The sequence below is a fragment of the Xenopus laevis genome, chromosome 9_10L (assembly GCF_017654675.1).
Source record: "Xenopus laevis strain J_2021 chromosome 9_10L, Xenopus_laevis_v10.1, whole genome shotgun sequence".
Classification (NCBI taxonomy): Eukaryota; Metazoa; Chordata; class Amphibia; order Anura; family Pipidae; genus Xenopus; species Xenopus laevis.
Window position 1 is genome coordinate 56,227,189 of NC_054387.1, and position 27,732 is coordinate 56,254,920.

The 27,732-nt window shown below is 41.2% G+C and overlaps 1 protein-coding gene across 1 annotated transcript in view; it reads left to right on the top strand.

Moving 5' to 3' along the window:
* Positions 1-27,072, top strand: part of LOC108701244 (protein mono-ADP-ribosyltransferase PARP14) — a 33,864-nt gene extending 6,792 nt beyond the window's left edge. Inside the window, exons 6-17 of the mRNA XM_018235607.2 lie at positions 501-2,776; positions 3,737-3,973; positions 4,282-4,503; positions 5,353-5,428; positions 6,901-7,050; positions 15,800-15,862; positions 16,724-16,900; positions 19,843-20,049; positions 20,442-21,047; positions 23,012-23,151; positions 24,456-24,630; positions 25,029-27,072. Coding sequence (XP_018091096.1) covers positions 501-2,776; positions 3,737-3,973; positions 4,282-4,503; positions 5,353-5,428; positions 6,901-7,050; positions 15,800-15,862; positions 16,724-16,900; positions 19,843-20,049; positions 20,442-21,047; positions 23,012-23,151; positions 24,456-24,630; positions 25,029-25,318 — 4,619 coding nt within the window. The 3' untranslated portion in view covers positions 25,319-27,072. The remainder of the gene's footprint in view (positions 1-500; positions 2,777-3,736; positions 3,974-4,281; positions 4,504-5,352; positions 5,429-6,900; positions 7,051-15,799; positions 15,863-16,723; positions 16,901-19,842; positions 20,050-20,441; positions 21,048-23,011; positions 23,152-24,455; positions 24,631-25,028) is intronic.
* The last annotated feature ends 660 nt before the right edge of the window (positions 27,073-27,732 follow it).

Genomic DNA, 27,732 nt, shown 5'->3' on the forward strand with positions numbered 1-27,732 from the left:
AAGTAGATCTGTGATTGTGGAAGGGGGCAATGCTGGGACAAATTGTTTAGGAAATATAGTGAGGAAGGCCCAGTGGATTCCCATGGATAGCGTAAGAGACTGGTGACTATGAAAGAAAGAGGAAGCTGGGGCACATTAGGCATAAGATACTATGAAGGCCAAGTAGGTTGGCTACCAAGAGAGCTTACAAATGTTTTTAATTTAATCAAGAACATTAAAGAACATTTTCCATCCAAAAACAGTTTCTCTTAAGAAAAATGTAATTAATGAACAAAAATACAACTCATTACCACAGTTATGGGCATTTGCAGAATCTATCTAACGGTTAATATGTTTTGATGGTTTGCAGTGGTTTGAGTAACTAAGTTCTTTTAAGGTACCTCAGTATCTAATGATCAAAAGCAGCATGGAAGCCAGTTTTTCTAAATGGAATGGATTTATACTGGTCTGTTGTTTATTCATTTACTGCTAATTGGGTTTATTTGTATGTTTACTTTTAGATGCAAAGACAGTGTTGGAGAAGCAGCACGTGTTTAATAAGAAGCTAATATCAGTGTATCCGTACTATATGTCCCAAGGTATAACACTATATGGGAATAGGGGACCTTGCATAACATTACCCAAACCCCTGGAAGTGTCCATCAGTCCATATGTACTGGAATTTATACTGGGAGATCCACAAAGAAAAAACAACATAAATAAGAAGATGGCAGATAAGAATTGTGAGATTACATGGCCAGATCCAAACTGCTCCAATCCCACTATTAAACTCTCCATTCCCAGCTCCATATCATCTCATGTCAGGACTATGGCTAAGATTGTACAGACATGGAAGGATCAAGTTTCAACAGAATTTTCCCTTATTATTTCCAAGTTCAAAGATGCAGAGCACAATGTGAGTCCATCAGTTTGGGAAGCCATCAAACAAAAAGTCAGCAGCTCCACATATGAGGGAGTTTTGGTCAAACCAGACATAGCCAAACAGAAAGTCTTCCTTTCAGGACTCTCCAAGGATATTAATAAGATAGAGAAAATGTTCAAGGACCTGGTAGAAAGTACCACTAGACAGATTGATAGACAAAATCAAAGTATAGAAATGTCTGAACCACTAGCCCCTGCTCTCTATGAAATCATGTGCAAAACTGGCAATATAAAGAACATCCAGTCACAATATCCAGATGTGAAAATTAAGTATGATGTTCCAACCAGTAAAGTCAAGCTCAGTGGAGTCAAAGAAGAAGTTACCATTACAAAATATGAAATTCTCAAAATAAAACAACAACTGAAATTGAAATCAATCCAGCTGGATCACCACATCATCCATTTCTTAGGGTTTACTGATAATGCTGAATTGTCTTGTCTCCTCCTTACACGGCACAATATTAATGCAATGTTCCAGATGGAGGATAATTCAGTCACACTAACCGGATTCTCCATGAAAGATCTGTCAGAGGCAGAAGAACAGATGAGACGTGAGTTAGTTTGTAAGCATTTTACTGTTGAAGACAATATGATTATCCAAAAATTTGAGTGGAAAAGTCTCATTACACATTTATGTAATTCATTAAACTCAGAGAGATGCACAGTTGTGATAGAGGAGTTTCCCAGAGGAGCAAAGAATCAGGTGGTTATTGCTGGATTGGTTCCCAGTGTAGGAAAAGCTTCACAACAGATCCATGACTTTCTGGAGAAGAACACTCCCATACAGAAGGATATTTCTGTCAAATCTGTGGTTGTTATGCAGTTTATAATGCAAGAGAAGAAGCAGCTTTATGAAGAAATTAAACGGAACAATGTAAATGTTGTTATGAAAGAGAAAGTTATCACTCTGAGTGGGTCCAGACTGTGTGTTCAAGAGGCAGCCAACATTATAGAAAGGGTTCTCTCCACTCTGCACACGAATATTGTGTGCATTAAGAAGCCAGGAGCCAAGAAGTTCTGTATAAATAACCAGGAAATGTATTTTAGTGTACTAAAAAATAAATTCCAGTGCTTGGTTCACTTTCAGAAGGATGGAGAAGACATCACTACTAGTTCATTGAATCTCAGTGAACCTCACTTCCAAATAGACTTACCACATGGAATGACCATAGCAGTCTATAAGGATGACCTGACCCATCACCATGTTGATGTTGTAGTTAATGCAACCAGTGAAGATCTAAAGCTCACTGAGGGGGTGGCATTAGCCCTACTGAATGCAGCAGGGCCCAAACTACAAACAGAATGTCAACATATTTTAAAAACAGAAGGGAGATTATCAGCTGGTGATTCAGTAGTTACAGGTGCTGGTAATCTGCCGTGCAAGCAGGTTATACATACTGCTTGCCCCAAGTGGGATCCAAAGTCAAAGACAAAATGCATACGACTGCTCCGGAGAGCAATAATCGGGTGCTTAGAACTGGCTGCAGAAAATAAACACAGTTCCATTGGGATCCCAGCTGTTGGTTCCCAAATGTCTGGCTTCCCTGTTAATGTCTGCGCACAAAACATTGTGGAGTCGGTTCGGCAGTATGTGGAAAGCCCAGAAAGATCTAAGACTGTTAAAATAATTCATCTTGTTGAATCTGCTGATGATACGGTTGCGGCTTTCACTGAGGCTGTCAAAACTGAATTTGGGGATAATGTCTCAGAAACCTCCCGTATAGGCAACATCAATCCCAACAAATGGAAAAGTTCAGAAACCAAAGAACCACCAAGAAGGTCAGAGGGCCAAATGGCAACAACTAAAGAGGGGGTGAATATTAAAATAGTCCAAGGAAATATCCAAGGTGCAACAGTAAGTAATGTGAATTTATTTAAATTCATCTCTTTCCAGCATCTCATGTTATTGTAATTGTTATAATATTTCTCCTTTCTCTGCTGTCAGCATGCACATGGAACGAATTGAAGTCTGAAAAGGATAGAAAAGAGTATGAGGGATTTAAACAAAAAACAACCAAATTTTATATTTCCTTAAATAATAATCATGAGTTTGATAAAAAAGTGTGCCTGTCCTACCCCAGGACCTGAATCTGTGTTTGGTGTGGCACTGCCATTCGAAATTCTTGCTGTGCTGTGTGCCCTATGGCTCTCACTTCTTCCCTATGTATGTGTCCCTTCCATCTATGCTTAACAGAGAAGCACTAGTGACTTGAAGCAGCATTACCATTGCAAATATAGTTTTCAATTTGGGGGATCAGGCACATGTTCCTCAATTTAATAAATGTAATCTCATTATTTTTATCCCTCTGTGTTTAGTGTTTCCCTCAATGTCTCATATTTTCCCTGCCTTGAAGAACTCATTTGGCATATGTCCCATATGTACCAGGGGAAGATTATTAGACTGAATGGTTAATGCACTGCCTAATTTTAGCTGCCGATTCAGACTCTCTAGACTAAGAAGCTAACTTATTGGATACTATATGTGGTCAAGAGGATTGTCTGCCCAACTTAAAAGTGACTGAACAGACAAATTTAAAAGAAGTTACAAAAATTCCATCAGGCAAGGACCACATCTGCCTATTGATGAGTAGGCCTTTATCATGCTCTCTTTTATTAAGGGTGGCCAAATCAAGTAAAGATCCCTGTGTTGTATGCCTAGATGTTTAGACTTTCCATAGTAATTGATTTATAATGTCCACCTACCAATAAACATTCTTGATTTCTTAGTAGAATAAACCATGTACAGCTGAGTTTTATAGCCATGACAGCCCTCCTCTCCAATAATGATGCAAATATAATATTCAATTCTCGTTAGACAGAAGTCATCGTGAACAGTGTGGGGAAGGACCTGGATCTTAATACCGGCGCAGTTTCAAAGGCACTAAATGCTAAAGCTGGAACCAAATTTCAGGAACAATTAAAAGAAATGAGCAGTGGGACCCAAGTGGAAGAAGGTTCGGTATTTGTCACTGATGGATTTGGTTTGAACTGCAAGAAAGTCATTCATGTTGTGACTCCCGGGTGGGATCAAGGAAAGGGTTCTTCTAAGCAGGTAAAGATAAATGATGTATGGGAAGATCATAAAGCCATTATTAATTGGGCTCCTGGCCAAAAGAATATAACCATCTGTCAAGCTGGTCAGGGTTTTAGATGTTCAATGTGCAGTCAATTTCTTGTAATTTTGTGTTGGCAAATGGCGCATACAGCGATATCACCACCACCAAAGTTCTCCCTCAGTCACTAGCGAGCATTGTTCTGGGTTATTTGTTGTTAATCTCACTAAAAGCTGAACCTAATCTTCACTGCCCCAAAGCTAGGTCACCAGCTTCATATCCACTAATACACTGTTCCTACTTTCAGATATTAAGCATGATCATGAAGAACTGCCTGAGTACCACAGAGAAGGAGAAACTGAAATCCATAACTTTCCCTGCCATTGGAACAGGAGCTCTTGGTTTCCCTAAAGATTTGGTGGCTTCCTTAATGTTTGATGAGGTTCTGAAATTCAGCTGCGAAAATAAAGGTGGCCACCTGCAAGAAGTCAACTTTCTGTTGCATACAAGTGACACAGAGACTATCAAGGTAACATAATTTATCTTGCTAAGATAGTTTAGCTTTATTAAAGGGGAACTCCACCACTCCACAATTTTTTACTTCTGCTTTACTGATGCTGTTTTGAGTCAAAACCAAAGAACAGAAAGGCATAAACAAATACTAATTTCAATATATATATATATATATATATATATATATATATATATATATATAGATATATAATGATAGATAGCTATACAGGCATGGGACCTGTTATCCAGAATGCTTGGGACCTGGGGTTGTCTGTAGAACAAATCTTTAATTTGGATCTTCAAACCTTAAGCCTGCTGGTATGCCCTCTAGTAACAGAAACACTTCCCATCAGATAAACCTTTGTTATAGGTAATAGGGCTCAATAAATCAATAAAATCCATCAAGAGCAGCTTAGAAATACAAGCTTGGCCTGGCTTTCAATGGTGGAACTCGGAGGACTGCCTCAGCCAGGATTTTGCTGCTGTAAATAAAAAAGATATCAATTAATATAATTTCTGACTTGCAGTATATTAGCTCTTTTCAAATAATCAATAATCAATTCAACGAGGCCAAACACTTAAGAACAGCCTACAGTACAACTTACACACACAGAGAAATACACTTAAAAGCTACTGGCAAGAAAAAAAACTGAAATCAGTAGTTTAAAAAATGTCTTCCTTGGATATCCATGAAACTCCGTAACCTTGCTGTGAGCGAAGGAGGTGTCTGACCAAATGTGGTTCCTCAATGGGGATCTTAAACTCTGAATAACTTCAATGGTTAGCTGGCTCAACAGAGGCCTACAAACAGATTTACCAAATTAGCTTATTATTTAACTAACATGCTGTCATTTGTTATTTGCAGGCTTTTAAGAGTGGTCTTTCTAAGAAAACAGAAGAAGAGGAATCAAGTCGTCAAACTAGGGAAGGAAGAAAAGCAGGTGATGGACATTGCAGAAATACCAGTACATTGGCCAGTTTAGAACATATTACCCTGCCCCCTGGCTTTCATTGCAGAACACAAGTGGAACCCTCTGTAAAATAAATAGTTTTAGTGAAATTACAGCTGCTGTAATAACTATGTGAGGTAGTCTGGGATAATGAAACTTGTGTCAAATACGAACAAATATGAAGATGAAAAAGTGACAAGATAAGTCCAAGATAGGTAAAATACTCTTCCCTGCATCATATACACCGTAGCAGTGTTGAAGTGGGTACTGTTATTCCCAGAAGCTTCCCGAGCTTCTGGCAAATTGTGCATTACATGTTTTGGATTGCAAAAAATCTTCTCCACTGCAAGCACCTGAGAAAGATTTTTTTGATTCTATGGAGTATAGAAGTGGTATATTTGCTAAATCTTGTTGAGACTGATGAACTATATTGGATTTAAGTCCACTTAAAGCCATATAATGATCTCAAGAAGGCAGGACCTGGAGCACATGCAAGATAGGTAATTGCAAACAGAATACACACTTTTTTTGTTTAGGCAAAAGAAGGTTAGGTAGGGCAGGCAAGGCTGGTAAAGTCCAAGAAAAGCAAACTTATCTTCATAAAGCTGGCCAAAGTTATCACCAGTAGATGCATTGAGTACACTTGGGCACACCCCAAAAAAAACAAAGCAAAATTACAAATTCCCTGATAACATATAACATTATCAAACTCTCCTGCCTTTCTAGCTGTAATCTCCCTTGCCTTCTCTCTTCTCTCCCCTTTAATATTTCTCTTCTCCTCCCCATTTGTCTCTACTCAGTAACCCCATTTCCATTCTCCTCTCTAGCAATGGGCCCTAGAGTGCTAATTGGAAAACATCATTATATAACTGAACACAAGTACATCACCTTCTGATTGGACCAGAAATTTGTGCTGAAACCCCTGCAGTAGCCTTATGTAAAGGAGATGGACCAACAGATTTAGCAGAAAATTAAGGGAAATATCTGGTTAGAGAAGCCTGGGTCATTTACACACTAAGGGGAAGATTTATCAAAGGTTATATTTCAAGTTCATGGGAGTTGTTTTAAACTCCCATGAACTTGAAATTCTAATTTTTTTGTACTCAGGTGAATAGGATGCGCAAACTTGAATCGAATTTGAATCGAGTTTTTTGTCCAAAAAACCTTGAATGTCAGGAATGCTGCATACAACTCCAAATTGATCCCAAGACGTCCTCCATAGGCTAAAACAGCAATACGTCAGGTTTAAGGTGAAGAATATTCAAATTCGAGTTCTTAAAGGCCAGTGTATAATAAATTTCGAAAATCGAATTAGAGTATAAAAAAAAACCTCTAATGGAATTTTCATAATTCCCTAGTCGAATTTGACAGTTTTGGCCATAAAAAAACATGAAAATTCTAATTTGAATTTTCACTTTGACCCTTGATAAATCTGCCACCTAATAGTGGTTTCTTTCTTACAGGTTTATTTGGATCAGTCTCAACCCCAACTCTTGGAGTCCATGAGATAAAAATTGGACCCCTTACATATCAAGTGAAAACAGGAGATATAACCAAGGAGAGCACTGATGTTATTGTTAATTCCTCAAACAGCTCCTTTACACTAAAAACAGGTAATTGGCCTTTTTCAAATAAATGTTGATTGTAACTTTACATTGTAATATTTGAATCGGGTTTTGGTTTATTCAACAATAGAATATAAGGCTGAAACTTTGTATTAGGGGGGTATCTGTGTATATTTATATTGAATTACATAATTAATTTTTTCTGAAACTGAACTGGGGATATATTTCATGGCTGCAGTTGAACAAGATATGAGAGGGCCCCTGCAGAGGAATATTTTAAACCCTCATTCACAGAAAACAAGAAGTTCAGAATATGTCCAGCCTAATAGAACCTAATGGGTCACTACACTATGGTGTTCTCTACAATTGTACCAATTGCACCAGTTGCAGTTCCATGCCTTGACCCAGGTCAAGTTGAGATTTTTGTTGGATAAGTACATAGCGGCAGAAGCATTATTATTATCCAGAAGTACAGTATTCCCGACAGTTTGACCTTTTTTCCTATTTAACAACCCTTTTCCGACAGGCAGAAAAGTGTAAACAAAAAAGTGCATTCATCAAAGTAGACCAGGGGTGCCCAAAAGGTAGATTGAGATCTACCAGTAGACCTTTAGTTGGTGATCAGTAGATCTCAAGACACTATCAACAAACAGCTTGTCTAAATCACCCTCCTGTTTCATGCTTTTCATTCACATATTTATTATGTTAAGGATACATAACAAATAGTTGTTTATAAAATATAGCAATATAACATTTCTCATAAATCAATATAATATTTAAGTAATATTTTCTATGGAACAGAATGCTAACAATGCTTATGTATGTAGATCCTAATGGGACAACATCACAAAAAGTAGACCTTGCATTAGTAAAGTATGGGCACTCCTGAAATAGACTGATGTCAGTGCATCAGAACCAATGCACTGAATGGTCAAACTCATTCAATTAACTTATTGTATCCATATTTATGTGCCTTGTATTTCACGGAAAAAAAGTTCGCGAACATATTCGCGAACTTGCGCAAAAATGCGAGCGGTTCGCGAACGGTTCGCGAACCCCATAGACTTCAATGGGAAGGCGAACTTTAACATCTAGAAAAGACATTTCTGGCCAGAAAAATGATTTTAAAGTTGTTTAAAGGGTGCAACGACCTGGACAGTGGCATGCCAGAGGGGGATCAAGGGCAAAAATGTATCTGAAAAATCTGCCTGTGTGTGCTTGGAAGAGATAGTGTAGGGGGAGAGCTGTTAGTGATTTCAGGGACAGATGATAGTAAGTTTGCTGGCTAGTAATCTGCTTGATACTGCTCTGTATTGGAGGGACAGAAGTCTGCAGGGATTTGAGGGACATTTTAGCTTAGGTAGCTTTGCTGGCTAGTAATCTACTGTTCTCTTTAAACAACTGCCATACGTTGACCTTGTAGGCATTGTTTGCCCAGTTTTTTTGGACGCAGCCACTGAAGCACAGTTGCCAGAAAAAATATGCCATATAAATGCTGAAAATAGTCATTTTTCGCCATACGTTGACCTTGTAGACATTGTTTGCCCAGTTTTTTTGGACGCAGCCACTGAAGCACAGTTGCCAGAAAAAATATGCCATATAAATGCTGAAAATAGTAATTTTTCGCCATACGTTGACCTTGTAGACATTGTTTGCCCAGTTTTTTTGGTTGCAGCCACTGAAGCACAGTTGCCAGAAAAAATATGCCACATAAATGCTGAAAATAGTCATTTTTTGCCATATACGTTGAGTCAACGTATGGCAAAAAATGACTATTTTCAGCATTTATATGGCATATTTTTTCTGGCCTCTGTGCTTCAGTGGCTGGGGCCCAAAAAAAAACTGGGCAAACAATGCCTACAAGGTCAACGTCGTTGACCTTGTAGGCATTGTTTGCCCAGTTTTTTTGGCCACAGCCACTGAAGCACAGAGGCCAGAAAAAATATGCCATATAAATGCTGAAAATAGTCATTTTTTTGGTCGCAGCCACTGAAGCACAGTTGCCAGAAAAATTATGCCATATAAATGCTGAAAATATAAATTTTTTTGGTTGCAGCCACTGAAGCACAGAGGCCAGAAAAATTATGCCATATAAATGCAGAAAATATGCATTTTTTTGGTCGCAGCCACTGAAGCACAGTTGCCAGAAAAAATATGCCATATAAATGCTGAAAATAGTAATTTTTTTGGTTGCAGCCACTGAAGCACAGAGGCCAGAAAAATTATGCCATATAAATGCAGAAAATATGCATTTGTTTGGTCGCAGCCACTGAAGCACAGTTGACAGAAAAATTATGCCATATAAATGCTGAAAATATAAATTTTTTTGGTTGCAGCCACTGAAGCACAGAGGCCAGAAAAATTATGTCATATAAATGCAGAAAATAGGCATTTTTTTGGTCGCAGCCACTGAAGCACAGAGGCCAGAAAAAATTAAACCAGTAGGGTTTGCACCCTAGTTTGTAACGGTGGCGGAGGGAGGAGGAGGACGCTAAAGGACAGCTGTGTGTGGAGTCATGAGGCTTGAAGAGAAGGACAGCTGCATAGAAGTCAGAACAAGTCTTCCGGCGTGCAGTAACCCTCCGAGATCCACCCCTCATTCATTTTAATAAAGGTCAGGTAATCGACACTTTTGTGACCTAGGCGAGTTCTCTTCTCAGTTACAATCCCTCCTGCTGCACTGAAGGTCCTTTCTGAGAGCACACTTGAGGCTGGGCAAGACAAGAGGTTCATGGCAAATTGTGACAGCTCTGGCCACAGATCAAGCCTGCGCACCCAGTAGTCCAGGGGTTCATCGCTCCTCAGAGTGTCGATATCTGCAGTTAATGCCAGGTAGTCCGCTACCTGCCGGTCGAGGCGTTCTTTGAGGGTGGATCCAGAAGGGTTGTGGCGCTGCCTTGGACAGAAAAACATTTGCATGTCTGACGTTACAGACTGGCCAAAGGGCTTTGTCCTTGCAGGTGTGCTCGTGGCAGGATTACTGGCACCTCTGCCCCTGGAATGTTGATGAGTTCCTGAAGTGACATCACCCTTAAAAGCATTGTACAACATGTTTTGCAGGCTGGTTTGTAAATGCCGCATCTTTTCGGACTTGTGGTATGTTGGTAACATTTCTGACACTTTATGCTTGTACCGAGGGTCTAGTAGCGTTGCGACCCAGTACAGGTCCTTCTCCTTAAGCCTCTTGATACGGGGGTCCTTCAACAGGCATGACAGCATGAAAGACCCCATTCTCACAAGGTTGGATGCAGAGCTATCCATCTCCGCTTCCTCATTATCAAGGACTGCATCATCCACGGTCTCCTCCCCCCAGCCACGTACAAGACCAGGGGTCCCCAAAAGGTCACCACTAGCCCCCTGGGAAGCCTGCTCCTGTTGGTCCTCCTCCTCCTCCTCCACAAAGCCACCTTCCTCCTCTGACTCCACTTCTGGCACCTCTCCCTGCGTTGCAGCAGGTGCCTGGGTTCGTTCTGGTGATTCCGACCAGAAATCGCGCGCTTCCAGCTCCTCGTCACGCTGGTCTACAGCCTCATCTGTCACTCGTCGCACGGCACGCTCCAGGAAGAAAGCGAAGGGTATTAGGTCGCTGATGGTGCCTTCGGTGCGACTGACCATATTTGTCACCTCTTCAAAAGGTCGCATGAGCCTGCAGGCATCGCGCATAAGCACCCAGTAACGGGGGAAAAAAATCCCCAGCTGTGCAGATCCAGTCCTACCACCCAGTTCAAAAAGGTACTCGTTGACGGCCCTTTGTTGTTGCAGCAGACGTTCCAACATAAGGAGCGTTGAATTCCAGCGAGTCTGGCTGTCAGAAATCAAACGCCTGACTGGCATGTTGTAGCGCTGCTGAATGTCAGCAAGGCGTGCCATGGCTGTGTAGGAACGTCTGAAATGGGCCGACACCTTTCTGGACTGGGTGAGAACGTCCTGGAATCCTGGGTACTTGGAGACAAAACGTTGGACTATTAAATTTAACACATGTGCCATGCAGGGCACATGTGTTAAATTGCCTAGTCTCAACGCTGCCAACAGATTGCTTCCATTGTCACACACCACTTTTCCGATCTGCAGTTGGTGTGGGGTCAGCCACCGATCGGCCTGTGACTGCAGAGATGACAGGAGTACAGATCCGGTATGGTTTTTGCTTTCCAGGCACGTCATCCCCAAGACAGCGTGACAACGGCGTACCTGGCACGTCGAATAGCCTAGGGGGAGCTGGGGGTGCACAGGTGTGGAGGAGGAGAAGGAGGACCCAGCAGCAGAGTAAGAAGAAGAAGAAGACGAGGTAGAGAGCGATGGAGGAGTAGAGGTGGTGGCAGAACCGCGTGCAATCCGTGGCGGTGACACCAACTCCACTGTTGTTGTTGAGCTACCCATTCCCTGCTTCCCAGCCATTACCAAGTTCACCCAGTGGGCAGTGTAGGTGACATACCTGCCCTGACCATGCTTGGAGGACCATGCGTCAGTAGTCATATGGACCTTTGGCCCAACACTAAGTGACAGAGATGCGGTAACTTGGCTCTGCACATGTTGGTACAGGTGTGGTATTCCCTTTTTAGAAAAAAAATTGCGGCTGGGTACCTTCCACTGCGGTGTCCCAATTGCTACAAATTTGCGGAAGGCCTCAGAGTCCACCAGCTGGTATGGTAAAAGCTGGCGGGCTAAGAGTGCAGACAAGCCAGCTGTCAGACGCCGGGCAAGGGGGTGACAGTCAGACATTGGCTTCTTACGCTCAAACATGGCCTTCACAGAAACTTGGCTGGTGGCAGATGACTGGGAATGGGAACAGGTGGTCAAGGTGGAAGGCGGAGTGGAGGGTGGTTCAGACGGGTCAAGGAGAGCAGAGGTAGAGCAGTAAGATGCTGGACCAGAAGGAGTGTGGCTTTTAGTTTGCCTGTTGCCTTTGAGGTGTTGCTCCCAAAGTGCTTTGTGCTTGCCGCTCATGTGCCTTCGCATAGAAGTTGTACCTATGTGGCTGTTGGGCTTACCAAGGCTCAGTTTCTGACTGCACTCATTGCAAATTACAATGCTTTTGTCAGAGGCACACACATTAAAAAAATCCCACACTGCTGACTTTTTGGAAGTGTGCGATCTGGCGGTAACAGTAGAAGTTGGCGGAGTTTGCGGTATTGGCGGCAATGGCGGGTGCGTTGGCCGGCTGAACACAGGTGCCGATACATGTTGTTGCCCTACTGATCCCTGCGGGCTGTCCTCCCTGCTTCTTCTAAGTCTTATTCTCCTACTGCCTCTCTGACTCTCCGTCTCTCCATCTGAACTACCCTCCTCTTGCTCTCTTCTACTAGGCACCCACAAAACATCAATCTCCTCATCATCATTCTCCTCAGATGCATCAATTTCTTCTGACACATCACAGAAGGAAGCAGCAGCGGGGACCTCCTCCTCATCACTCATTATGTCCATCTCTATCGTGTTCTCTGCCAGAATTAAATCTGGTGTAAGGTCCTCATCTCCTTCATCTTCTTCTGGCAATAATGGTTGCGCATTACTCAGTTCAAGAAACTCATTGGAAAATAACTCCTCTGACCCCAGTGAAGAAGGGGCACCGGTGGTGGAGGAAGTGTTACGTGGGGTGGCCATAGCAGTGGAGGATGAGGAGGATGTTGTGGTAAAGTTAGAAACGGTAGAGGATGGGGTGTGCTGTGTAAGCCAGTCAACTACCTCTTCAGCATTTTGGGAGTTCAGGGTCATTGGCTTTTTAAAACTGGGCAATTTGCTAGGGCCACAGGATTGCATAGCAGCACGGCCCCTAGCACGGCCTCTGCGTGGCGGCCTGCCTTTGCCTGGCATTATTTTTAAAAAAACAACAACAACAACAAAAACTCAGTTGGTTTTTCTGGAAACGATAATACACACAGCTAGATGGCGGGTTGAAGAAAACACTGTGCAAATAATGCCTACAAAGTCAACGTATACACTACTACAGCGGTGGATACGGATTACGTAAAATATATGAATGCTGCTTGAAAAAAAGTAACTCAAGTGGTTTTTCTAGAGACGATAATATTATCAATATTTAGACAAAATGTGAACAAGGTCACACAGCTCGATGGCGGGTTGAAGAAAACACTGTGCAAATAATGCCTACAAGGTCAACGTATACACTACTACAGCGGTGGATACGGATTACGTAAAATATATGAATGCTGCTTGAAAAAAAGTAACTCAAGTGGTTTTTCTAGAGACGATAATATTATCAATATTTAGACAAAATGTGAACAAGGTCACACAGCTCGATGGCGGGTTGAAGAAAACACTGTGCAAATAATGCCTACAAGGTCAACGTATACACTACTACAGCGGTGGATACGGATTACGTAAAATATATGAATGCTGCTTGAAAAAAAGTAACTCAAGTGGTTTTTCTAGAGACGATAATATTATCAATATTTAGACAAAATGTGAACAAGGTCACACAGCTCGATGGCGGGTTGAAGAAAACAGTGTGCAAATAATGCCTACAAGGTCAACGTATACACTACTACAGCGGTGGATACGGATTACGTAAAATATATGAATGCTGCTTGAAAAAAGTAACTCAAGTGGTTTTTCTAGAGACGATAATATTATCAATATTTAGACAAAATGTGAACAAGCTCACACAGCTCGATGGCGGGTTGAAGAAAACAGTGTGCAAATAATGCCTACAAGGCCAACGTATACACTACTACAGCGGTGGATACGGATTACGTAAAATATATTATGGCTGCTTGAAAAAAGTGACTCCGGTGTTTTTTCTGGAGACGGTAATATTATGGATATTTAGACAGAATGGGAACAAGGTCACACAGCTCGATGGCGGGTTGAAGAAAACAGTGTGCAAATAATGCCTACAAGGCCAACGTATACACTACTACAGCGGTGGATACGGATTACGTAAAATATATTATGGCTGCTTGAAAAAAGTGACTCCGGTGTTTTTTCTGGAGACGGTAATATTATGGATATTTAGACAGAATGGGAACAAGGTCACACAGCTCGATGGCGGGTTGAAGAAAACAGTGTGCAAATAATGCCTACAAGGCCAACGTATACACTACTACAGCGGTGGATACGGATTACGTAAAATATATTATGGCTGCTTGAAAAAAGTGACTCCGGTGTTTTTTCTGGAGACGGTAATATTATGGATATTTAGACAGAATGGGAACAAGGTCACACAGCTCGATGGCGGGTTGAAGAAAACAGTGTGCAAATAATGCCTACAAGGCCAACGTATACACTACTACAGCGGTGGATACGGATTACGTAAAATATATTATGGCTGCTTGAAAAAAGTGACTCCGGTGTTTTTTCTGGAGACGGTAATATTATGGATATTTAGACAGAATGGGAACAAGGTCACACAGCTCGATGGCGGGTTGAAGAAAACAGTGTGCAAATAATGCCTACAAGGCCAACGTATACACTACTACAGCGGTGGATACGGATTACGTAAAATATATTATGGCTGCTTGAAAAAAGTGACTCCGGTGTTTTTTCTGGAGACGGTAATATTATGGATATTTAGACAGAATGGGAACAAGGTCACACAGCTCGATGGCGGGTTGAAGAAAACAGTGTGCAAATAATGCCTACAAGGCCAACGTATACACTACTACAGCGGTGGATACGGATTACGTAAAATATATTATGGCTGCTTGAAAAAAGTGACTCCGGTGTTTTTTCTGGAGACGGTAATATTATGGATATTTAGACAGAATGGGAACAAGGTCACACAGCTCGATGGCGGGTTGAAGAAAACAGTGTGCAAATAATGCCTACAAGGCCAACGTATACACTACTACAGCGGTGGATACGGATTACGTAAAATATATGAATGCTGCTTGAAAAAAGTGACTCCGGTGTTTTTTCTGGAGACGGTAATATTATGGATATTTAGACAGAATGGGAACAAGGTCACACAGCTCGATGGCGGGTTGAAGAAAACAGTGTGCAAATAATGCCTACAGGGCAAATAATGCCTAAAAGGTCAACTTATACACTACTACAGCGGTAGTAAAATAAAAAAAAGTAAAATAAAAAAAAAATGAATATTAAAAAAAAAAAATTAAAGTTGGTGCTGCTGAACTACTAGGAGCAGCAGATTAGCACACCAGTCCCACTCCCCAACACTGCTAGACTAATAGCACTGGGCTCTTATAGTAGTAGTAGTAGTAGTAGTAGTAAAACAACAAAAAAATAAATAAAAGCAGTCCTTACAAGGACTACTGTTATTGCAGCAGTCAGCAGATGAGATCAGAAGCAGGACAGCTGCCCACTGCAGCTACATACAGAGCACTGCAGTAGAAGGTAGATTACTAGCCAGCAAAGCTACCTAAGCTAAAATGTCCCTCAAACCCCTGCAGACTTCTGTCCCTCCAATAACAGAGCAGTATCAAAACGATTACTAGCCAGCAAACTTTCAACTGTCCCTGAAATCACTAACAGGCAGCAGCTCTCTCCCTACACTATCTCTTCAGCACACACAGGCAGAGTGAAAAAACGCTGCAGGGCTTCGGTTTTTATAGGGAAGGGGAGTGGTCCAGGGGAGAGCTTCCTGATTGGCTGCCATGTACCTGCTGGTCTGGGGTGAGAGGGCAAAAAAAAGCGCCAACAATGGCGAACCCAAAATGGCGAACGTCGCGCGACGTTCGCGAACTTCCGGCGAGTGCGAACACCCGATGTTCGCGCGAACAAGTTCGCCGGCGAACAGTTCGCGACATCTCTAGTATTCACTTCTTACTGCTTCAAAGCACCCAGGACCCCTCAAATATTGTCACAAATATCTTCCCGGCAGGTGTTTCCAAGGCAATTCTTGAGGCTGCAGGAAAGAGTGTGGAAGATGAATGCACCATACTAGGTAAGAAGAAATTTAAGAGTGAACAAGATAGAGAAGCTTAAATGTATACACTAAACTTATACACTAAATGCATGTTTGAAATCAGGAGGTCTTATGTGACAAAAATGGAGTGTTTATGCAGAAAGAACCCTTTAAAAACCTTGAGAGAATGTTAAACTACACAGTCTTCTAATTTACATTTACTTACCCCTAAGTAATGCTCACTTTCCTGTTTTTGTTGTAAAATTGACACAATCGTGCACCTGTGGATAAGAAGATGGTCTTAAAACATATAAGATTCAATTTTTTTCCCCATTTACTTGGTTTCTTGATGCTCCCACCAATATCAGCCTCACAGAAAATTAACTAAAATGGAAAGAATAACCCCCTTAAGGGCAGAGACACACACTCAGATTCAAGGAGATTTAGTCGCCCACCGATAAATTGCCTCTTCTTCGGGGCGACTAATCTCCCCGAATTGCCTCCCGCTGTCTAGAATCGAAATTGCTGGCGGGATGGCACTCTGAGCGCTTCATTTCCCGAAGTTTCCTCTTCGATTGCCATCCCGCCGTCGATTCTAGCCGACGGGAGGCAGTTTGGAGAGATTAGTCGCCCCAAAGAAGAGGAAATTTGTAGCTGGGCAATTAATCTCCCTGAATCTGAGCGCGTGTCTCTGCCCTAATGGTCACACAATGTGATATTTTTCAGACACCCATACTTGCCTTTCGCTTTTAAAATATACAGGCTTTAAAGACTAGCTGCCTCATAAGCAACTGGCTCCTCTCAATTCTGTTCACAGCAGTCATTTACTCTGACCAGTTTAATATGTCAGCAGTGGCATCTCATTTCCATCTCATTTATAATCTAACCTCTTTCCCCCAGGTGCCCTGGATACTAAAGGATATATCATCACACAGAAGGGTAATCTGCTCTGCCGTCATATTATTCATGTGTATGCAGTATCAAAACCTGATAGGATTAAAGCCTGTGTACTGGATGTTCTGCAGGAGTGTGAGAATCTCAAGGCCACATCAGTCGCCTTCCCGGCAGTGGGAACAGGTAAGATCTGTCTGAAAAAATAATTATAAAATTTAAAAATTATATATATATTTAGTCCATTTACAGAAAGCACTCACGGTGCACAGTGTTGGCAAAGAGTAAAACAGCGTTTATTCCAACTTAATTTATAAATTCGGAATAATAATTGGACTACATGATTTTTTGGTGAGCACCTGGCCTTTACTGTGACGATTGCTGAGTGCCGATATACAGTGAATATATATATATATATATTTTTTTTTACTGGCTAAGTGATGCTATTTTAAATGCCATTTGCACTCATTTACAAATGTTAATTTCCCAGAATTCCAGTATTATTGTGGGTGCCTGTTAAATAGCAAGTTGTGTACAATCAACCAATTTGCACACAATTCAGAATGCACAGAATTTGTTTCACAAGTTTGTCTTAGTGTGAATGGTGCTGTTTAAAGTGCAATAATGCAAGAAGAGTCATTAATAGCATTGGGGCCTATTTCTCTTGACGCAACTGAATTGTGTAGGTGCAAATAAGGGATCATTGAAATTGAAAGCCAATGGTTGCAGTTGTTTATTGCAGGAATTCACTTGTGTGCATTGAGCAACTTTTCAGTTGCATTCAGTTTATCTAGGGATGCACCAAACCAAAATTTGGCCAAATCCAAACATTTTTTAGCAGAATTCCGCTAAATTCAAACCGAATCCAGCCACTATATAAAGCAATAAATTTCCAATTTGGGGGAATCAGACCCTTTTAAGCAGACTAAAGATTCAGCTGACTCCAAGAGCCCGACTGAATCCAAGAGCCTGGCTGAACCGAGTCCTATGCCTATATAAAGCAAAAAAAATTCTACATGTGCACATCAGCTATTTCCAATTTTTGCCGGTGCCAAGGGCTCGGATTCATTTCAGCATTTGGCCAAATACAGATAAGAAGGCTAAACAGGCACATTGACACTACGTGCAAGTTGTATGGAGTGCATAAAAAGTAACTGGATTGTGTAAAAGCTCACTCCGTTTTGCATCCATTATAGGGTTGCCCCCTTTTCCTGAAGCACAGTCCGGGCAGGGGGGAAGGCAGATGACATTGTATGGCGGGTCAATTATGCCATGGGGTGGGTTGATGACATGGTGATTGGACGATCACCACGTCAATCTAGGAAAATCCTGCATAGTTTTCTTAATTTTGAAAAGCAGACAGGCAGTTTTGACCCGGGCAACCTTTCTGAGAATATGGGGGGGTTTGTGGATGCACACCTAAGGCCAATTTCAAAAAGTATAATTTCAAAAAGTATAAAGCCCTGTCTAAGTAATTCAAGTAAATATGCCAGTGCATGTAATTTTGAAACAGGGTTTTTTTGTTACAAAGTTATGATCATAATATTGATAAGCCACCATACCACGTCAAGGTAAAACCCCACATGGTGGTCCCTAACTTATTTATCTTTAGTCATAGTAAACAAGGTACATTACCTCTCTGTAGTAACAATTCTTTGTGTAAACATCCCCTGTGCCTTGGTTTCAACTCTGTGCTAGATCCTCCCCCGCCAACTGCTGAGCGACTTTTAAGAGGGAGAGACTGCCTTAACCAACGCCCATTTTAGAAAAGTAGAAGTCAGGTGTTGTAATTACAACACCTGACTTCTACTTTTCTAAAATGGGCGTGGGTTAAGGCAGTCTCTCCCTCTTAAAAGCCGCTCAGCAGTTGGCGGGGGAGGATCTAGCACAGAGTTGAAACCAAGGCACAGGAGATGTTTATACAAAGAATTGTTACTACAGAGAGGTAATGTACCTTGTTTACTATGACTAAAGATAAATAAGTTAGGGACCACCATGTGGGGTTTTACCTTGACGTGGTATGGTGGCTTATCAATATTATGATCATAACTTTGTAACAAAAAAACCCTGTTTCAAAATTACATGCACTGGCATATTTACTTGAATTACTTAGACAGGGCTTTATACTTTTTGAAATTATACTTTTTGAAATTGGCCTTAGGTGTGCATCCACAAACCCCCCCCATATTGATGTATTTGCCTGAAGCTTTGGCTAAGCTCATGTGGTTATTGCACCCTCATACCCCCCCTTTATACTTTTGGTGGTCCCCCTCACTTGTTGTGCCTTGGTTTGTGCAATCGCTCTCTCTTAAAAGCCATAAGTGCTGGCGGCATGGGAGGGTCTAGCCGTGAAAAAACCTACGTCCCATTAGACACTACTCTATGTACACATACACTTATTATGTCTCTTATTTATTTCTTCTTTACATTCTTTTATTCTATGCTATCTTACACATATACTCCCAAATACACATACACTTTCCCTTACCACTACCATACATACCTTCACATTTCACTTACACATGTATACACACTATTGTGCAACTGCACATATCACTCTACCTTGATTTTAATTACAACACCTGACTTCTACTTTTCTAAAATGGGCGTTGGTTAAGGCAGTCTCTCCCTCTTAAAAGTCGCTCAGCAGTTGGCGGGGGAGGATCTAGCACAGAGTTGAAACCAAGGCACAGGAGATGTTTACACAAAGAATTGTTACTACAGAGAGGTAATGTACCTTGTTTACTATGATTAAAGATAAATAAGTTAGGGACCACCATGTGGGGTTTTACCTTGACGTGGTATGGTGGCTTATCAATATTATGATCATAACTTTGTAACAAAAAAACCCTGTTTCAAAATTACATGCACTGGCATATTTACTTGAATTACTTAGACAGGGCTTTATACTTTTTGAAATTATACTTTTTGAAATTGGCCTTAGGTGTGCATCCACAAACCCCCCCATATTGAACCTTTCTGAGAACCCAGGCTGTCTGGGTCAAAACTGGACAGGTGGCAACCCTAATTCATTATAATGCTTGTACATTGCACTTGTGTTTTAGGAGCAAGTTTGTTTGCATATTGCACTTTGACATAATGTAATTCTGTTCCTCTCTCCATTGCAGGTGTGGGTGGGATGACATCTGCTGCTGTGGCTGATACCATGTTGGATGCTGTTGAAGAGTTTGTCACCTCAAAATCCCCCACGTCTGTACAGACAGTAAAAGTCATTATCTTCCAGCAGAAAATGTTGGAGGATTTCTATAAGAGTATGATTAACAAGGAGGAAAGTGGTCTCCTGGCACAGTCTGGGTTTATGGGTGCGATACAATGTAAGTATGCATGGAACATACACAAACCCAGCCCATTCCATTAGCAGGGCATTACAGAAGCCTGTGTGAAGCCTTGAGTTTCTGAGCTCCAAATAATATGGGTAGTTGCCCACAGGCCTTATACTGAAAATGTTCTATTCATTTATAAAAAATTTATGAAAATTACTTTGCAGTATGTGTTCATCCCATAATAGCTAAACTAATGTCACTTCACTCTAGTGAATGTACCCTGTGAGACAGGCTTTAGCAAGGGTACTGAAGATTATTTTATATTTACACTAACTACACATTGCATAGCAATACATTATGTCAATACACAGTTTGTGTGAATTCACATGAGCAATGTTGTACCTTGTGTGCCTACAGATTATGTTTTTTTGTCCATCAAACAGCCTTTTTCAACTATTTTACTGCAAAGAAAGAAGAACCACAGAAGCCAAAGTTTTATATTCCGAAACAAAACATTGAACCAGCTATTTTCCATCTTTGTGGAGAAGATAAACATAAAGTGATGAAGGCATCTTCTTGGCTAGAAAGGCTTTTGTTGAAGGAGCAACATGAGGACATTATCTCTGATGCCTGGATCCTAGAGTTTGAAGAGCAGGAGCTGAAGAAATTAACTGAGCTTCAAAAGAAATCTCAAGTGTCCATTTCTATTGAACCTCCAGGCTCTGATATCAAAGTATCAGGTCTCACAAGAGATGTTTTTGATATATCCAAAGAAATCCACACTATTATAAAAAATGTTAATTACAGGAAAACAAGGGAGCGGGAGGCTGAGTTCTATAGTAATCTGGTGGAATGGAGATACCATGATGGCACTAGGTTTGTTTCCTTTGACAAAATGTCCAATCTGGATCTAGAAAAGGCCCAGAATGAGGGCACACAAAGTCTCACTGTTGATGTCAGCGGAGTTAAATACACAGTTAACATGGAGCGGAAATTTGCATTAGATAGTAAAGGAAAGAGTGTTGGGATAGAAAGAGTATCTAAAAGTGGTGAGTCCTTTGCTTTTCCATTTATATCATTGTCATGTAACTCATGGTCACCTTATGCTACATTTACACGCACTGCAAACCTCTTCTTAATGTTCGTCTCACTTGATTATTTTTAATAGGGGATAAGATTAGCAAATACAAAGGCAGACCCACTGATAAACTAACACTCTAAAACTGTTTTGTTTTTTAAATATTTTTTGGAAAATAGTTTTATCTGTATACAAAACACTGAAAGGATAATTGAATCTTATTGGTTTTGGAAAGAAAATTACATTATTTAAAAAATATTGCTGAATTCCCATTGCTTTGATAAGAACTAATGACTCTGCTGAAACAATAAATTCAGGAAGACTTTTTCTGGGGGTTTTATTCTTGATTTTTCTTATATGGTAAAAAAAATGTTATGAGATTTCCATAGAACTTGTCTTTTAAAGTAAGCCTTTCTTTTTTATTTCATAGAGCCAGTTCAAATGCAGCTCCTTTAGTTACTTCCTTGTTTAGAGTAAAGCCCTGTCCCCTTTTGCTTTCCTAACTCTTCTTCTCTCTCTGACTATGAAGACCTCAAAGAGGTGCCTACTGGATATGCTCACTGCCTCTGCTCCAATTGAAATCAGTCAGGCATGCACAGTAGGCACCTATTTGTAGTCTAAATTGTCTGAGAGAGAAAGAATGCTCAAAAAGCAAAAGGGGAGGAGCTTTATGCTAGATAGGGAAGTATCTAAAACAGCTGCAGTTGAACTGGCTATAATAGAGAAAGAAAGAAATCTGAATGCAGGGAGAAATGTATGTCATTCTGGGGGTTGTCTATAGTAATTTTGGATAGAAAAAAAAGTTTTATAATATAAGCACGATTAAGGCATAATAATATGTCTGAAAATATTGAAATATTTAAATATTAAGGGTATTTATAAATAGATGAAGTAGGTGAATGTGTCTAACTTTGAATTTTTCAATAATTTTTCTATTTATTTATATGTTGCTAAGTATTACTTTTTTTTTATTTAGAGTTACTTTTTAAAATATAATGTATAGGCAATATAAGGGAAAATGAAAGTATAAATTATTGGTTAATTTACTATTAAGTAACATATCCTTGGGAAATAAAATAATTGTTGGAAAATGGTGGGTCCCAAGGATGTTGTGCCAAACCTTGTAGTAGAAGAACAGTCCCCTTAAACTGTTCATAGTCTGAAAGATAGTCAGAGAGATACCATATTGTCCTTTATTTCAATCTAAGGGGCAAATTCACTAAGGCGCGAAGCGCCGAACGCTAGCGTTAATTCGCTAGCGTTTGGCATTTTCGCTACTGCGCAAATTCACTAACGAACGCTGGCGTAGTTTCGCTAGTGTTACTTCGCAACCGTACGCCAGGCGAATCTTCGCTAGCGACGAAACTACGCAAATTCACTAACTTGCGCAGTGTACTGAACGCTACCTTTTACGCTAGACTTCCTTCTAAGTCCCAAAAACGCTGGCGTGTTTTCTACATGATGGGTGATAGGCTGAAAAAGATCGAAAAATTTTTGGGGCTCCCCTTCCTCCCCCCTACATTTCCTGACTCATGGCAACTTACCTAGGCAGTGGGCACATGTGTAGGGCAAAATAAAAATTTTTATTTGCTGATTTGAAGGTTTTGTAGGCATTTGTAGTGCAGATACGTGTTCCTCCATTGAAATTTGAATTTCGCGCCGTATTAGCCTTCTCTAGCGCAACTTCGCTTTATATAGCGAATCAATGCTAGCGCAACTTCGCAACCTTACGCTACCCCTGTGCGCAACTTCGGATTTTAGTGAATTTGCGGAGCCCTGGCGAAACTTCGCCTGGTGAAGTGCGGCGAAGTTGCGCCTGGCGCAACTTCGCATCTTAGTGAATTTGCCCCTAAGTCTTTAAACCTCAGTTTTCTGCCATATGTTGTCAGGAAAGTGTTGCCTTGCAATTCAGAGTTAAACTGATTTTCTTTTTAGGTCTGTCTACTAGTTTACCTGGCAACTGGGATCCGATGGATACAGAACAGCTGAAAATTTTGCCTTTGAAATCCGGTGACCAAGAATATAACAGTGTCCAGGGGATGTTTGCACAGACCTGTCAGATGAAGATCATTACGGTAAGGACTGTACCCATGACATAATATCAACTATTTCTGTATAGGTTTCTCTCCAAACAAATTTTAATATTAAATGAGAACTAAAGGCTAAAAATGAATGTGGCAAGTAATACTGCATTTTATATATTGAAAATATATACTGTATATTACTTATATACTTAAATATATACTGTATATTACTTACTGTACCAGCCAAGAGGATTATCAGCCCTATAACAGTAATGCTCCAAGTTTTCAGAGTTGCCCCCAGCAGCTCGTCCTCTTCTGATCTTGTTATGCCATCTTTTCTGTGTCAGCGGCACTGCACATGCTCAGTGTGTGGGCTGTTGTTAAGCTTAGGGGGCATCAGAAAACATAACCGCATATAGTGAGTTATTGTCACGGCCGGCACCCGATACCAGAACAAATGCCAAGCACCCTGGTCTCAGCTCGGCTTCACCAGTAGTGTGACCACCGTTGGGCTTCGGGAGGAGCCCTCAGCTTACTTGGGTGCCACCTGGACTTAACGAGGGGTGCAAGTCGAGATGTTCTAGCTGGCGAAGGGGCACGGCTGTTAGCAAAGTCTTTTTGGGCCGAAGGTCACGGTAGAAAGGATTAGGCAGAAGGATGGTCAAACATGCAGGGTCGAGGCAGGCGGATATCAGAATCGTCAGGCAGGCAAGGGTCAAACCGGGTTGTCAATCAAGGGGTTAAGCAGGAAGAGTTGTCGTAAGCAGGCAAGGGTCAGGATACAGAGTTCAGAATAGTCAGGATACAGGCAGTTTCAAACACGGATAATCAGAATACAGAATAACAGGAACAGATGCACTAGGCTCAGAAACCACTTAGAAACAAAGTTCTAGCACGGGCACTGGCTGGGAGACAGAATGGGCCTTATATAGGTTCAAATTTCGCGCCAAACGGGCGTTAAAAACCTGCTGCCGCAAATGCGCCAACGTGCCTCTGCCTTTAAGAGGCGCTCAGGCGCGCCACGCGCGCCCTAGAATCCAAGATGGCGCCGGCGCCAGTGCCGACTCATGGACCATGCGCCGGGCGTCCCCGCTGACGACGCAGTGGACGACCCCGCCGCACAGGTACTGTTACAGTTATGCCACACTCACCACATGATTTAACTTCCCTATCGAGGGAATATGCAATGGAATCAACCTCCTCTTTTTGTCCCCTCCCACCACTTAACTTTTTTACACATTTAAAATCCAAGATTGTCACATTATAAAGCAGGTCATTTCACTCCAAAAAGAGAAATGTCGATTTAATTTTGACATGCACAGTATTCTGGCATTTCATAATTATTTCCCCTACAGATTCAGAGGGTACAGAACCAGTACCTATGGCAGAACTACACGATTAAAAAGCAGAGTATTGACACCAAGAACGGTTCCACCAACAACGAGAAGCAGCTGTTTCATGGGACTGATCCCAGCACAATAAATAATGTCAACAATAATGGCTTCAACCGCAGCTATGCCGGGAAGAACGGTGAGAGGGATTGGTTGGTTGATGCAAAGTTTAGTACTTGTTGGGGGGCACTACTTACCAAATACAATGCAATATATTATTAATAAATACCTGTTCTTTTATCATTGTCATCATCATATATCAATTTATATAGTGCAAGCAACTTACACAGTGCTTTACATAAATATTTTCAAACAGGGAGTCTTACAATAATTTAACAAGTATTACAGAGTAAAAATATTATCAAAGGGCCCTACTCACAAGAGCTTACAATCTAAAAGGTTAGGGTATGTAACAGGACACATTGAATTACATGCTTCCCTAAACAGGGAGGGATTCATACCATATAGAGACGATGAGACAAATTCCATCTATCAGGAACAGCAAACTCATATTTTATTTCTCCTTTCTCTATACAGCGTCTATAATTGGGAATGGGACTTACTTTGCTGTTGATGCCAATTACTCTGCTGATGACACCTACTCCAAGCCTGACACAAGTGGCCATAAACACATGTACCTGGCGCGGGTCCTCACTGGCACCTTCACTACTGGGCAGAAAGACATGATCGCTCCTCCACCTAAGAACCAAGCAAACCCAACGGATCTGTATGACAGTGTAACGGATAACTTGAACCAACCTTCAATGTTTGTCATATTTAACGATATCCAGGCATATCCTGAGTATCTCATCACATTTACTAGATAATAAATTATACACTAGACACTATACCAACACTGAATATATGAGTAGTGAAAAGGAGATTTTCTTTTTTAAAGGTTTTTATTTTGCATTTTATAACAAACAAACAAACAACAAAACAACAAAACATTCATGGTTCTGTATTTAGTATAGCAGTCACAGTACATTATACACTTTCTGAGTTCCTGGGTGAATCGCGTTTACTCATATGAAACAATCTAGTTGGGGTTAAGTGAAGTCTGTGTAGGATTTTGAATTGAATCAATCTGTCTCTAGTTGAAACCAAGTAGTCATATGCTCTGTCAGTTGCTTCTTCCCACTCATCGTCTTCCAGCTCTGGGATGTCTCTAATCCAGGCCATATTTGCTGGATGATTGATGGAATGGAGGTTTAATAGTGGCTACGAGGAGCGAGTATAGCGTGGTGATGAGTCTCCTGGAGGAGGTGGCTCTAAGGGCTGATTCTATCTTAGTGACTGTAAGAGTTGTGGTGTTCCCCTGAAATTGGGTATTAGTAGCCTGTCTCAGCTGGAATAGTTTGATTTCATTACTGGGCCATATCCTTCCTTCTTTGAAGATGGTCCCCAAGTGTGCGTAGACCCCATTACGGCCAGATTCTGTACTCTGCTATGTGTTGCAAATGTGGGAGGAAGGAGTTTCCCCATAGGGGTTAATGTGGCAAGAAAAGAGGTTGTGTAATATTGCAAACTTTAAGTGCTGCCACCCATGATTTGTAGGGGGTGATTATAGCTGGGTGGTTTGTGCGTAAATCAGGCAGTTTGCAGAAATGAATGTGTGTGAGTGACTCTGTTGAGCTTGTTAATGTGGCCTGGAGTGGGAAGTTTGGGTTATATGGGTCTGGGTTGAGCCACCAGTGTATATAGTAAATCTGGGCTGCCAGTGAGTAAAGGTACCAATGTGGGAGATCCAGCCCCCCCCCCTCACAGTCTGGGGCCCTTAGTTTGGTTTTAGCAAACCTGGGGGGCTGGTTTATCCAGAGAAAGGCTGTGTCAATGGTGGTGAAGAAGGTAGGGGATGGGGACTGGGGAATAGTGGAAAACATAGAGGAAATTAGGGAGGAAGATCATTTTTAGGAGATTGATCCTGCCCCAGATTGATATTGAAGGTTGGACCACACTTTTAGTTTATCTTTCATAGTGGTGAGTATTGGCTCAAGATTAGATGGTATGAAAGTGTCTAGGTTTCGGTGTATCATGATGCCAAGGTATTTGAATGGGTCCACCCAAGCCAGGGGTGGGAGGAAATTAATGTTAGTATCAATGGGAAATATGCTCGATTTCTCCCAATTAATCTTGAGCCCTGAAAACCATCCAAATTGGTCTACTATGCTCAGGACCTCCTGTAGGGAATTTCCTGGGTTGTCCAGGTATAGCAGTATATCGTCCGCATAGAGTGAGATGCGTTCTTCTACTCTCCCCAAGCGGAGTCCTGTGATGTTATTTGCCTGGTGTATGAGTATTGCCAAAGGCTCCACTGCCAAAGCAAAGAGGAATGGTGACAATGGACATTCCTGTCAAGTGCCCCTATAGAGTTTGAGTGATGTTGAGAGGTGGCCATTAGATCTGACTCTTGCTCCCGGTGAAAAGGAGATTTAGTGTACTCTCCTTTAAATCTCTTTCTCTCCTATGTCCCCCAAGCAGACAATGGATAAATATACTTTGCATTTTGTTCTTTAAAAGGCTGGTTCACCTTTAGGTTAACTTTTAGTATTCTATAGAATAGCCAATTCTAAGCAACTTTCCAATTGGTCTTCATTATTTATTTTTTCGTTTTTGAATTATTCACATTCTTCTTCTGACTCTTTCCAGCTTTCAAATGGGGGTCATTAGGTGTAAAAACCATGAAAAACTGTAGTACAAAGCTTCACAAAGTAAAAGCAGTCGAGGTCCCACAGAAATCAATGGCAGAACCGCTGATCATGTTGGACATTTTTTAGCCATTCAGATTTTTAGAGGTTTTCGAAATTTTCTTAATTTTTAGCACATGGTTCACAATTTTTTTGTGCTTTTATATTCAGATGTTTTAATAAATTACATGGCATTCGTGATTTTAGAGAAAATTAAAAAGTTGTAGTGTTGTCCCTGTATCACTGTCTGCACTCATGTGGTTGAGACACGGGGGAAATTTACTAAAGGGCGAAGTGACTAACGCTGGCGAATTTTCGGTACTTAGCCGATTTACTAACGGTCTCTGGCGTAAGGAGACTCTATCAGTACTTTGCGCTCTTACACCAGGGGAAGATGAATTTAGGATTTTACTGAACGTTACCTCTTGTGCCAGACTTGCCTTTGCCACCTCAGACCAGGTGAAGTGCAATAGAGTAGATAGGACTTCCTCAAAAAATAGTTGTCCCAAAAAAAGATGGCGACTTTTCATTTTTCAGGGTGATAGGCTGCAAAA